This window comes from Folsomia candida, unplaced genomic scaffold (genome assembly GCF_002217175.1).
Source record: "Folsomia candida strain VU population unplaced genomic scaffold, ASM221717v1 Fcan01_Sc026, whole genome shotgun sequence".
Lineage (NCBI taxonomy): Eukaryota > Metazoa > Arthropoda > Collembola > Entomobryomorpha > Isotomidae > Folsomia > Folsomia candida.
Window position 1 is genome coordinate 1885775 of NW_019091218.1, and position 13114 is coordinate 1898888.

At 37.6% G+C, this 13114-nt stretch overlaps 1 protein-coding gene across 1 annotated transcript; it reads right to left on the reverse strand.

The window, feature by feature from the left end:
- Positions 1-3734: 3734 nt before the first annotated feature.
- LOC118438799 (probable serine/threonine-protein kinase DDB_G0275165) lies at positions 3735-5347 on the reverse strand. Its single transcript, XM_035859550.1, has 2 exons — positions 5093-5347; positions 3735-4638 (listed from the first exon to the last, which is right to left on the reverse strand). Exons 1-2 carry the CDS (start codon positions 5311-5313, stop codon positions 3798-3800), a joined length of 1062 nt encoding a protein of 353 aa, XP_035715443.1. The 5' UTR covers positions 5314-5347; the 3' UTR covers positions 3735-3797.
- Positions 5348-13114: the final 7767 nt, after the last annotated feature.

Consider the following 13114-nt stretch of genomic DNA (forward strand, 5'->3'; position numbering starts at 1 on the left):
GAATTAACATCTTGCGTAATAAAGTTTGCACAATAAAACTTGGAGGGAAATAATTCCCTCTAAAATACACAAAGAGAGAAGAAAGACAGCTGCTGAATTTTTGCACACTTGTCACCATTAAATTACCATCATCACCAGTATATATTACGTGGTGTCGTGTTGCATGGAAAACGACATTAGCAGTACATTTGATAAATGTGCATGGTCAAGGCATGGTAACCACCACCATGCGAAGCGAGAAAAAAGGTTGATTCCTCGCTTGCTACAACGTAATACATACATACATAGCCACCACCATGTGGAGAGAGAGATACGATATTTATCCGAGTTTTCCAACTCGCTCGCACGCTCTTTCACACCACTGCTTTACTTTGCATACGTCTGCAACCCCCAGGTCAAAAGGACGCTATGAAAAAGCGACCTCAGATAAACCAATCACGTAGCTCCTGCTACACGTAGCTCCTCCCAAAATTCAAAATAGATCCATACTCGTTCCTACTAATTTCATGGAAAAATTCAAAAGCAAAAATAACGCTAAATATTCGCAATGAAAATTAGAAAGTAAAATACAGATTTTCCTATTAAAAAAACTGTTTTTGTCAATAGTTTAAATTTTGTCTTTCGTAAAATTCAATTTGAGTCAATTTTCTTTGATAAACTTTTAGTTGTATTAAATTTGGCGAAGTTTAAGCATAATCTGAAGGAAATCAGAGCAAGATACCGGGAAAGGTTCCTACGTAAGCTGGTCAACTCAATAGTACGAAGAATCGCAATAATACTAATTCTAATAATAATATCTCTGTAATTGCGGCCAAATTCCCCTATAGTCCTTATTAATTAAGGACTTGATTAGAATGGCTTCACTTTTGCGGCTTAAGATTCACGGTATAAGTTGTTTTAGATTGATTTATTAGAAAAGTAAAATAATTTTGATATAAAGTACTTTTGCAAGATGAACAAAACAAAATCCATGGTTTAAGGGAAAAAATCAAACAATTTCAGTAAACACGAGTTTTGAATACAGATGAGAACGTCTTGCCAAAAAGGTGCCTTATTTCTGCTGAGTGAGCGTAAGAATGATACTTTTTCGCTCGATAAATATGTCACGTAAACGATACAAATACATACTTGTGCTTCTAAGTTTAATTAATACCTGCAGTTTTTTTTAAATAAATTGATAGTATCGGTAATACTTGTATTACTGAAGGTCCCAATACCGGATACCAGTTTTAGAAAGAGGGTCCGGTATTGCATTCCCTAATGCATACATTTCCATTAGCTAAATACCTAAATATGATTAATAAATACTCTCACCAATAAATTATACATATGTATGTAAGTTCGTGTCACCTACATAAAATTATTAATTAAATTTTATCGTGGGTATGGTATGGGTGGTGAGGCATACCTACCCCCTGAAGCGGATACATATTTAAACAATCGCCGCATTACAATTTATTTATGCCGACTAGTTCGTATCAAAATATCAAAATTCCTTAATCCAGCCATTCAGATTTTCCAGAAATATACCAAAACTTCCTTCAACTCACCCATCGCCATGTATTCTACTCATGTCATTTCCCTACTAATTCAACATCTCAAGCTTTCCCGACTCATAGGAAGCGTTCCTTTCGAATTTGACCCTAATTCTGGGAAAATCATCCTCATGAAATCCCGTAAGGGGAGACTGATAGTACAACTACAGTCCATTATGACACTGACGTACGTTCTGGGCATGGTCTATAACGTATTTCTCGGTGAATTACCCGTACTAAAAAAGTTGCAAGGATTTCCATTTATAATAGCGTACGGGTTGCTAGCCCCTGGGATGGAATGCGGGACTCGACATCGCTCCGGTTCAAGCGGTCAATGCAGTTCTCGCCTTTGAACGTGATCTTCTTAAGGGTACATATGTATGCCTGCGATTTTTAATGACGTTTTTGCCTAAATAAATGTATACCTAAATAGGTGGGGAAACTATGGAAATGTCGTTTATCGCAAAGGCCATGTATTGTTTTCTGTACGTCGCAGAACTAACCGTTGTCGCGTTCCCGGTTGGGGTCTTCCTGCTACTAATGGACGACCCTTGCACACCGCCATTCCTTTTGTCTGCCTACCAAAGCTGCAGCAACATCGCGATAGGACCAAGAGTCTTTCTGGTTTTGTTCGAAGCATGGATTTCGCTGCAGCTGGCAAATTCAGGAACGACATGGGCAGTTTACATCCTTTTTGCAGGAATTCTTGCAATTCTCAACTACTTGGATGTACTGAGAAGGTAATTGTGCCTGTTAATCAGTTAACTTTTGTTGGCTATAAGAATACTTTAGAAGAGTATGTGGATTTTTGCACCGACTAAAAATATTTTCGTACATATTACATGTGCAAATTGTAAATAAATTAATGGCGAAAATATGTAATCAAAGCTAATTTTATAAAAGATGGATTGCAAGTTCTAAATCAATTTTGGAAAATCGCGCGTGTCTCAAACTCTACCGGAGTATTCAGATCTTGGACCAGTATATGAACGGATTTCTCACGGTGCGCGTGGTACCGTCGATGATCGTTGGTACTCCAATGCTGGAAATTATCTCCCAGTGCGTCTGTGTCAAGCTGTATTCCAAGATAGAGATGCTTGGATTTCTCATATTTCCCCTCATCCTGCTTGAGGCTATAATCGTGAACGTGATGGTCTACACTCTAGCCTCCTGGGTTAACAGTAAATCGACAAAGCTGCTTCGAATGCATGTCAGGCGTACGGTAGAGTTTGGCGGGAAGAAGTCCGTGCTTGCACGAGAAATCAAGTCATGTGGCGTGCTAAAAATAAAATTTGGCTCAAATTTCATCGATAGCGGAACTCCGTTAGTTATTCAAAATTTATGTCTGCATCAAACTGCTAATCTCCTACTTATCAGTGACCGATGAGGCGATGACATTGCCAAATTGATTCATCAAAATCACATGATTTTACTTTTTCAACAGCAATAACTTTCAAAATCCTTGGTAGATTTTCAAATCTTGTGGATTACGATGATCCCAAAGTCAAATATTTGAATTTAAAAATACATTGGCACGCCATTAAAGTGTAGATGATAGTTAATATATGTCTTGTATAAGTTGCCTCGTTCAATAACAATTAGTTCTTGAAGGAACCACGATAAAATTATTCTGTAATTAACGTATTTAGCATTTCTTACTCAAAGATCTGCCGTGTCCCACCAACCTCAAATTTCTATCGCAATATTGCAAAGTTTCAAAATTATGTGTACAAGTGATATCAATAAATAAGTTTGTGCCACGTGATATAATAAATCAATATGTACATAAAGTTGGACCGGGTACTCAATTACTTAGGACTAATAATAGATAATAATTGATAATATACTTTGCGTCTATTATCAACTATCTGCTTGCATATGTGTCACCATGTTGAAACATATTTCCGTTACTTATGCAATGTTTTATTGAGAAATGACCTACCCCAGGGCAAATCCCGTTGCCAATATTTGGATGCAACAAGTTACATATTTCCTCCCTAAAGGACTACATTTTTAGAAATTCTGATTTTCCTAAAGGTAATGACTTATAGTTAGAGGTGCTAATGCTATGTATGTGTAAGTATGGTTGCAACTTGAATTTTGGTTCGAAATATTTTTAAAACTAGGTGTTTTCAATAATTTCTTGTTGTGCATAATTCCACTTGTTTGCAAACACTGCGTAAATTTGTGTCCTCATAATTGAATCTTTATTCTTTTTAATTGATTTTGTTACCGCAATGTGGCAGAATTTTTGTAGGAAAATTAAAAACGAATTATACCCAGTAGTAGGATAAATAACGGAGCAATGTCCAACCTACGAGTAAAACTACAGGAGGCTGTGGTTTCTGTTGGCGCCGCGGTGGTAGTATTTTGTACAAGGGTAGAAGTTCTAACAGTCGTTGATGATAATGTGCTCGTGGGAGGTATAGTCATTGCTGTGGAGTGGCTCGGTGTTGTCTCATTTTGCATGGTCACAGTACTTGGTGTAATATGTGTAGTTGGAACTGTAGTCGTGGTTGTTGTAGTTGTCGTAGTTCGTATATTTGTCGTGGTTGGTGTAGTTGTCGTAGTTGGCGTAGTTGGTGTAGTTGTCGTAGTTGGTGTAGTTGTTCTAGTTGGTGTAGTTATCGTAGTTCGTATATTTGTCGTGGTTGGTGTAGTTGTCGTAGTTGTCGTAGTTGGCTCACAATCATTGCACCCATATCGCACCCATCCCACTTGAACATCAGCAGCCAAACTGTACGTAAAGCCCCACCCACGCTGGATTACTTCCTCCGTGGCATTTAGACACTCCCCATTGACGTCATTTTCTGAACTCTTGTGCCCCCAGGAGTTTGGCCCAGTGAAGAAGTAGGACCCGACCTGTCGACCAGTGTCGTTGAAAATTTCACTCGAATTAACAGAGAAAACTTCCCCCTCGAAACTGCCCCGCTCGAAGAAAGTAATCTTCTCCTCCATTTGATTCATATCACCATAGCGCATGACATGCATCCAGGTCTTGTGTGTTCCGATCGGTTTAGAATCACAGCTGTCGTTTGTACCATGAATTATGTATGGCGCGTCATCACAGTTGGACATGTTGTGGCACTGAAAGACTTTCCATCTACAATTAAAAGAAGGTAATAACAACGAAAATATTCAACAATAGAACCAAACGCTGAATAATAATCGATCAAGGAATAGTTATTCGCTCAAGCTGCATTAATTGTGCAGTTATTTACCAATATACATTTATTTGCCAGATGGATACACATATTTATGATATTCCTCCAATATGTGTTTTTCTACCAAATTTTAAACAAAGTCGAAAAATTTCAGAAAAAAATTGTCATTCATTAATCAAAATCGAGGTCAATTATACCTTAATTCCCACCCATAGTTAGGGTGAGATTTAGTTTTTGAATATTCGATTCGATTTATTGAAGTATTTATTGGCTTCCTATAATTCTCGTCACCCTCAGCGATTGAAGGTGAATAAATTATGATCACATATTTACGCACTTATGTGTGTATATTATGAGATAGTTAATTATGTATAATTCGCATATTTAACTTACAGTCCGTTAACTTGGTACGAAATTGTTGTCGACTCCGCGACAATGGGAATGTTTATAGCGTCAATTGAAGTATTAGCGAATGGATCGCCGGTACAGGTCGAGCCGTCCCAAAATGTTAGAAATTGAACTTGTTGCTGACATGACAAAGATTGAATCGTAGAGAGCAAGATTATAGAAATGGAGGACGCTACAGAAAACAAGTAGGTTGAAGTTGACGGCATTTTTAAAGCAGATAAAATTGGTTGTACGGTATTATTCCTCCTAATTTGAAGATGAACTGGACAGAAATCAAGGCAAATGTGGTGTATTATTAGGCAACAAAATTGTTTGATGTGTGGTATGATAAATATGTACGTATTTAGGTATGATTCGTCCTCATCGCATAATTTTTGTCCCACATAGTTAACCCGGTTTTCATCTTGTTGGACATTTTGGGTGATAAGATTATCAGGGATACTTGTACTGTGAAGGGCAACAACATTCCACAGATTTTTTAATTAATTGATATCTACTAATGTCAATTATCTGCATGCGACACTGTTGTTACTGTCAATTTGCATCAATTTTACATTATGCGTGAAGAAATAATCGTACAGACGCAAACCTCCTTGTCAAATTTTAGGTGCAAAAATACAAAAATGTGTTAATAAGTCGGTTAGCATCGTTCATCGTTCATACAGACAAAATTAATCGAAGGATGCCTAATAATTAGTGTTCCAAATGGGTATGTGTACGTACATAAATTCGTTTCGTCAGGATAAATTAGCTCATAAATTGACATTATCCTGAAAACTATAGTTTTAGTATTTATAAATACTAACAAGGGACCCTTCCAATGGTGTCCAACGAGTTAAGGGTCGACACCTATACCAAAATTTGCACAATACATGACTTCCATCGTGAACTGAAAGAATTTCCGTGTAAAATTCACTTTTGCTCAAGTTGTGACGATGTTTGTGACGAGCGCGTGACCATCGAGCGCAATGAGTTTCCAGTGGGGGGACTCCGCTCATCCTCTCCGTTTGTTGACTTTGACTTGTTGATAAAAAACTCCAAAGCCAGATTTTTTTAATTTCTAAAAATTCTCAAATTTTGAAATTTCTATGAAACTTGAATCTTTTGAAATTTTTTTGAAATTTTGAAAATTTTTTGAAATTTTGAAATTTTTTTGAAATTTTGAATTTTTTTTAAATGTTGAAAAATTTGCGAGACAGAAAAAAATGAATGCAATTTCGATAAAATTGAAAAACAATGGCATTTTTTTAGAAAAATAAAAAAAGAACGATATCAAAATGTTGGTTGATTTTGGACATGGATTTTTCATGGACAAGGTCATGGTAAACAAAGGGAGAGGACGAGCGGAGTCCAACTCCCCCCACTGGAAACTTATTGCGCTCGATGGTCACGCGCTCGTCACAAATATCGTCACAACTTGACCAAAAGTGAATTTTACACGGAAATTCTTTCAGTTCACGATAAAAGTCATGTATTGTGCACATTTTGGTATAGGTGTCGACCCTTAACTCGTTGGACACCTCGGTAGTTTTCCTTGTAAGTCGATTTTGACCACCAAAATCTTATTTAGTAATCAATTTCAGTACTCTTTGGTAGAGAGTTTTTACGCAGGTATTTTAATTTTTACACATTGATATAGAAAATCCAAGAAATGCTTAAAATTAAATTTATCGTGGACAAGATACTGAACGAAGATCCTACCGCCAAACTGCACCTCACAACGTTTGGGGATTATCCCACTGTACAAAATCACAATGTGAATGCCACCTATTGCTATCGATACGAATTAACGACCTCAAATAAAGACACATTCCTAGCGGCAGTCCAGAACGTGGACAGCACATATGTATGGGGGCAAGGACGACTACGAGTCCAGCCTTACGGCTTTACTTTACACTGCCGTGGAGCCCAGGATCAAATGGTCTAGTGACTCCATGGGCCTCCTGAAAATCATTGCAGTGGCGTCTGACGCATTTTGGAAGGATTACAGCCGTCCACCAAACCCTGCCGGGCCAGAGTTTAGTTACCCGGAAATGCCCGCCGATGGGAGAGGGAGTTGCTTCAATCGCCCCCAGGGGCTGAAAACGTGCAAGTTAAATTGCAGAAAGAAAATTTTTACCTGTTTCCTATAATATATGGGGCAAATAGCAGCCTCGATTGGAAAAGTTCGCAATCTGATAGCGCCATGGAAGGAAGGTTCGTAATGGAAGAAGAGCCACCAGAATGGGATAGTTTCCACGAGGTTTCAGATGCCATTGACAGGTGGGCAACGTGGAAATGTACTAGTTGATTTATTCGACAGGAGTGACTGTTATGTAAACATGTTTATGTACAAGTTCATATGTAGTACATTATTATAGGTGAGAACGTAATAAATTACAAAAACATAAGGGTTTGACCCAACCCAAGGCATTCATGTCATCAAAGCCTTATCGAAGAAATTTGCATATATAAATATATTTATGTCAGCACCATACTATTTAGTGGCAAGTAGCAGCGTTAAAGTATTGTCTGTCACGCTTGATAAATAATTTAGGAAGAAATTCATCTCTACACCATTTCTCAATGTGTCTGCAGACCTATTGAATTCTAAATTTATAGAATTTGGTAACAAAGATGCTAACACTTTTCTCGCATATTTGTTCTCCCCATTTAATCTTTTAGATCTTTGAATAAACAGCTGTGACCCAGCCCCAGCTCGCGCTATTAGACAAATCGCAAAGAATTCGATCATCACACAAATCCCTAGAACACTAACGCACAGTCCTATCATTACTGGGGATACGGTTGAATTTTGCGGCATAAACTGCAAAATTACATGGTACAGAGCTAAAGTCGAAATGAACACGGCGTACACATAGTGCATGCAAGGATTAATAAACTCACGTGCCAAGTCTGACACGATTAAGGTCATGACCTTAAGTGACCGGTAAATTTTTAATGAGCTGAACAATTGTAATCATGCCCGAGGTTTCATCATGGATGGATTTCGGCAATAAATTGGGATCAAAAATAACGTCCAAACGTACAGACAGCTGATCCCGTAGCAGATGAAGAGTATGCAAATCGAAATAGTGGAAAGTATCCCGGTTCCCGCTACGCACGTTGCCACGGCAGTTACGATCAATACTGCGAAGGATACATGTGGACCGACAGATTCGAAGTTGTAAATGGCGCGAAGCAAGGTGTACAGTGGGGAAGATTGAGACAGACCGACAATTAGGAACATGGAGGGTAAGATGTAGTCGATGCCATGGAAAAATATCTGGAAAAAATGAAACTTTTTTATGAGTAATTTTTCCAAGTATGGGAATTAGATGCAATCTTTGACATAACAAATTAGTTGAAAATATGTCACCTTTGGAAATAGCGTGACCATGGCGACAGCTCGATCGACAGAGGTGCCCCGATCGTAGTACAATTCTGGGATGAATTCTGAGCACAAACTTTTCATCAAAATTTTATAAACACAAACGATAATAAATTATATGTATGTATTTAAGTTACGCTTAATGTCTCGTTCCAGTTTTAAAATTGCTTCGTAGCAATTTACAAATGCCTTCGGACCAGATTCGCACATAACGACTTGAGCGTATTGGATAAACATTATCATCAAAAAGGTGGCAAAGAATGTGTAGTTGATCGTCATTTTGGATTCGACGGGTGGAACTGTCACGTAAAGTTGGTAACATCGGAGGAGTAAAATTGGTAAAAGAAACACCATTGAGATAACACAGGCAAGTTGGAAAAACCGATAGTTCAAATTCCCCCGTAATGGGATGGCACGCCCCATTTTGTCATCCCAGTCAAGGAAATATGCAACGTAAAATCCACCCCGCTTATTCGCGATAATGCCGCGACGTAAATGTTCGCCAAAAATTTCTAGTAGCATTTTTGGGTTTTCATAAATTTGTATGTAGAGTAAAATGGAGAAAAGTTGATAAATATGTTGTTAACTGTTGTAGCTATTTTTGCGAGTGATCCAGGTCACGTAGAAAAAATAAGCCAAGAAAATTTAACAAGTAGACAACCCATTCGGAGTTTGAATTTAATATACTTTGACATTTCGGTCAGACCGATGAGAAGTTTTATTAGATTATCGAATTAAGCAGGTACATTTGTGAAGTATGTACTGGAACTTTAACATGGCATCAGTGAATATGTCAAGTTTTACATGATGGCAATCGTGGGTATGGTCGACTATCATGTGAAAAGAATGTACACTCAAAATAAAATTTAGATAAATCATCACCGTGCGGAGTACGGTGATAATTTATCTAAATACGGCTCTACCGCGTTGGTAACGATTTATCACCATATGGATGACCATGACTTCTGCGAAATTCAAACTTGTTACCAGAGGGTTAAGAATTGCAAACAATGTGGTATCAAGTTTGAATTTCGCAGAATTTGTTGTCACCCAGACGGTGATAAATCAACGCGGAACAGCCGTATAGTGACTCCGCACGGTGATGATTTATCTAAATTTTATTTTGCGTGTAATATTGTTTGTCATTTTACCTTGGAAGTTTTACAGTCAAATACAACTTATACATAAGTCAGAAGGGAGTACTACTTTGTGAGGCATATGTACATATTGTTGAACGTCCCCTCGCATTTAAATTGGAATTCTAGAAGGGAGTGGAATAATTCGCGTTGTCCATTCAACGACACATTGTAGAAGTTGGATGTTAAATTTTTTGCCAACGGACCGTTCAAGTATAATTTTCACGTTTGATTTTTCGACATCCATAGGTCAAAAAGCATTATTACAGGATATACATATTTATGTAACTTATGCACATCGAGCACATGGATTTTGCATGCCACTTGAATTGTTCCTCTTTATAGAAAGGATTCATGACTTGGTTAATTTAATTTCGCCAGTTTAATTTGATGATGGGTATGAATACCATAGCTTTTTCACTAAATATTAAGGTTTGAGAGGTATTTATGATAATACATTATGCTGTTAATGATTTATTATCCTTTTACCTAATACATAAGTCTACATACTAGTAAACAATTGTGCGAATTATCAATTTGCATACGGAATTTATATATAAATTCCTAATTTACTTATGTATGTATACATACATAAGTAAATTCCCATGGAATTTTTTTTAGGCTTTTAATCATTTTCCAAAAAGCTTGATCAGCAAGCTTTACATATTATGTACATAATAATAATAATTGATTTATTGCATCGTAACCCACAGCCTTTGTACATTCATAATTGTTACATAAAATTGGAAATCATATAAATAAGTAAAATTAAGTTGATAGTAAAAAACTGGGTATAGTTATGTACGTAAAATGGTTACAAGTCGGAACATAGGTCAAAGTATTTAGCAACTTTGTGCCAAGAAAGAAATATGTTGTTTAATAGTTTGTCATTACATGTTGCAGAAAAAAGAGCAACGTAAAGCTGCATACTAGAGAAATTGATTGGATTACAGTTGGGAATTAATGGGTAAATTAATGCATGACGCTGAGATTTTAAAGAGATACAACTAAACATGATGTGCTCGACAGAACAGGTATCATTACATAGAAGGCATTGTAAGTCGGTTCGGATGTAGAATTGTACGATTTTGATACTGAACTTGTTCAGTCGTAGTTGGGTCATCAGGCTGCACTTCTGCATGGGGTGATTCATATCGAAGTATCCCTCAGTGAGAGCTTTTGGTTTAATTAATTGGTAATGTGGGATGTACATATTATGTACATAAAATCTGATATGTAAATACATAATAACTAGACCCGCTTTCGAACTCGGGACGATCACTAGCGATCAAAAGTCCCCCAAAATTTGTCAATTTTTTATACACTAAAATACGGGCTTTATTTAATTTTTTACTAACATACGCCAATTTATTTTTCCACCCCTAATTCTGCTTTCTCACAGTAAACGACATTTCGAAGTCTGCCCTTGAATAACCTAGCAACATATTTACGGGAAAATCTACCAATCCCGAGTATAATTTTGTCTTTGCTGATTTCGTCATGCGAAAGAGTCTGAATTGCCCCACCGACAAATTCATACTTATCGCTGGCATCGCAATTGCTCTCTTCCTCTGCAATTTATTGCTCAATTGTTTCCAATCATCCCGCAATTTGAGAGAGATTAGATTTGTCTCGACACAAAATGGAATCGAATTTGCAATCGCGGCCAAATTGAAGACCTCTACACACACAAACATCCAATACACGCCTGTAGGGACGACGCGGTAACCTTGAATTAAAATAAAGGTGATAAACGCATGCAGAGAAAACCCCAAGGATAGCATCCCTGCTGCCATTGGGTCTTGAAATTGGGCGATATTTTTATAAATCAGCTGCAGCTCGTTGTAATGCATCATGGCGGTCATTTTTCGGTAGGATTTACCATTCAGGCGGGTAATTATTAGCAAAATGTGACGAGTTCTTTTGAGGATGGTAACAATTGCGAGTGCTATTAGTCCGGTGAGGCGGGAAAATCCAAACCCGAATACCCACATAAGACCTGAGCGGGCGATAAGGCGAGGAAGGTGGCGTAGAATGGGAACGTGGTGGCTTATGATGCTTTTGAGTAGGCGGGGCTGGCTGGGGCCAAATAACATGTCCAAAATGTACACGGCGGGATCAATGTCCATGTAGAGAAAGGCGAGAAGCATGAAGATTGGAAGGGCAATGTAGTACAGCGTTAAGTAGAGCGTAAGGAAGTGGAAGGCGTAGATTTGTGTACGGGTGCGATGATCGTGATGGGGATAGGCTGAAATGAAGAAGCGGGTAATTTGAATTAACTTAATTGAATGATAACTATATAAATTATTTATGTACTATGAAAAGTTAAATCGTTGAAAAAAATCATATTTATTCACGACCGGGATTCGAACCCGAGCATAAAAATCCAGCTTGGAGTAAGTTACACTGAACCACAAGGGTTATGTCATTTTTGGCCCTACTCAATTACACTTAAGTTTAAATAGGTTCTCATTTTACCCGCTAATTCATTTTGAGGACGAAAATATGACTTCACATTTACCCAATAGGGATGCTTTGATTGAAATTGTCAAAGGAAAAGTTACCTTGGATCAATTCATCTTCCAAAATTTGCATCATATTGTACCCACGTGCCAAGTCTGTTCCATTATTCCTTAAACCGATAGCCCCAACTGCGACAGACATCGACACTTGTGCCGCAGAAAAGAACGAGATTAAGCTGAGAAGGGAAACTTGTGGGGTGGAGGAATCATCCGACCGTGTGAACTGTTGCACTAGGACGGTGACATAGCAAATTGCCACAATTCCCATGCCAAAAATATCTTCACCGCGATACCACCTCGTTTCACCGGGATCTTCACACGGGATGAATTCTTGCCGAGGTATGTCCCACATCATGGGCATTTTTGTGTATCGCTGGAATACTGCAGAGTAGAGGTCCATACCAAGAAATCGGGTAGTCAACATATCTGGGAATGGCTTTAGGTACGTTTGGATTTTTTTGGGGATTTTAGGAAATTTATCTTTCGAAAGAGTGGGAATCATTTCTAGAGAACAGTTAACCTTTTAAAGGATTATTGAATTAAATTTCGAAAATAAGTGGAATTCAAGTTCAAGAAATTCCAAGCAACGTTTGATATGATTTTGTTGGAGACAACGAGGACAATGCTGATTTTCTTTACGAATTGGTACAAATTTTGCGAAAGAAAACTGCTCACCAGTAAAGTTTTAAGTTAACTTGTATACTCATCAAGCAATTGTGATGTTTGATTATAGATCTGTAATAAGGGGGTGGAGAGAGATTTGAAGCATGTAGTTGCAGAAAGTAAATATGTATAGAAGAGGCAAATTGATATTCGACATGATTGAGCAATTTGCTTGTATGAATTTATTTTCATGCTGTGTGTTTAAGCATAATCGCTGCGGATGTAACCTTCACATTTATTCTACTCACATTACTCTTATTATTGAGGTGGTGTTTTGCAGAAAGTTGAACATACATTGTTTAGCTATTTTTGCAAT

Coding starts and splice junctions, on each gene's coding strand:
- LOC118438799 (XM_035859550.1), bottom strand. CDS start 5,313: ATGCCGTCAACTTCAACCTACTTGTTTTCTGTAGCGTCCTCCATTTCT. Junction 4,639..5,092: donor TCGTACCAAGTTAACGGACT/GTAAGTTAAATA, acceptor TTTTAATTGTAG/ATGGAAAGTCTTTCAGTGCC.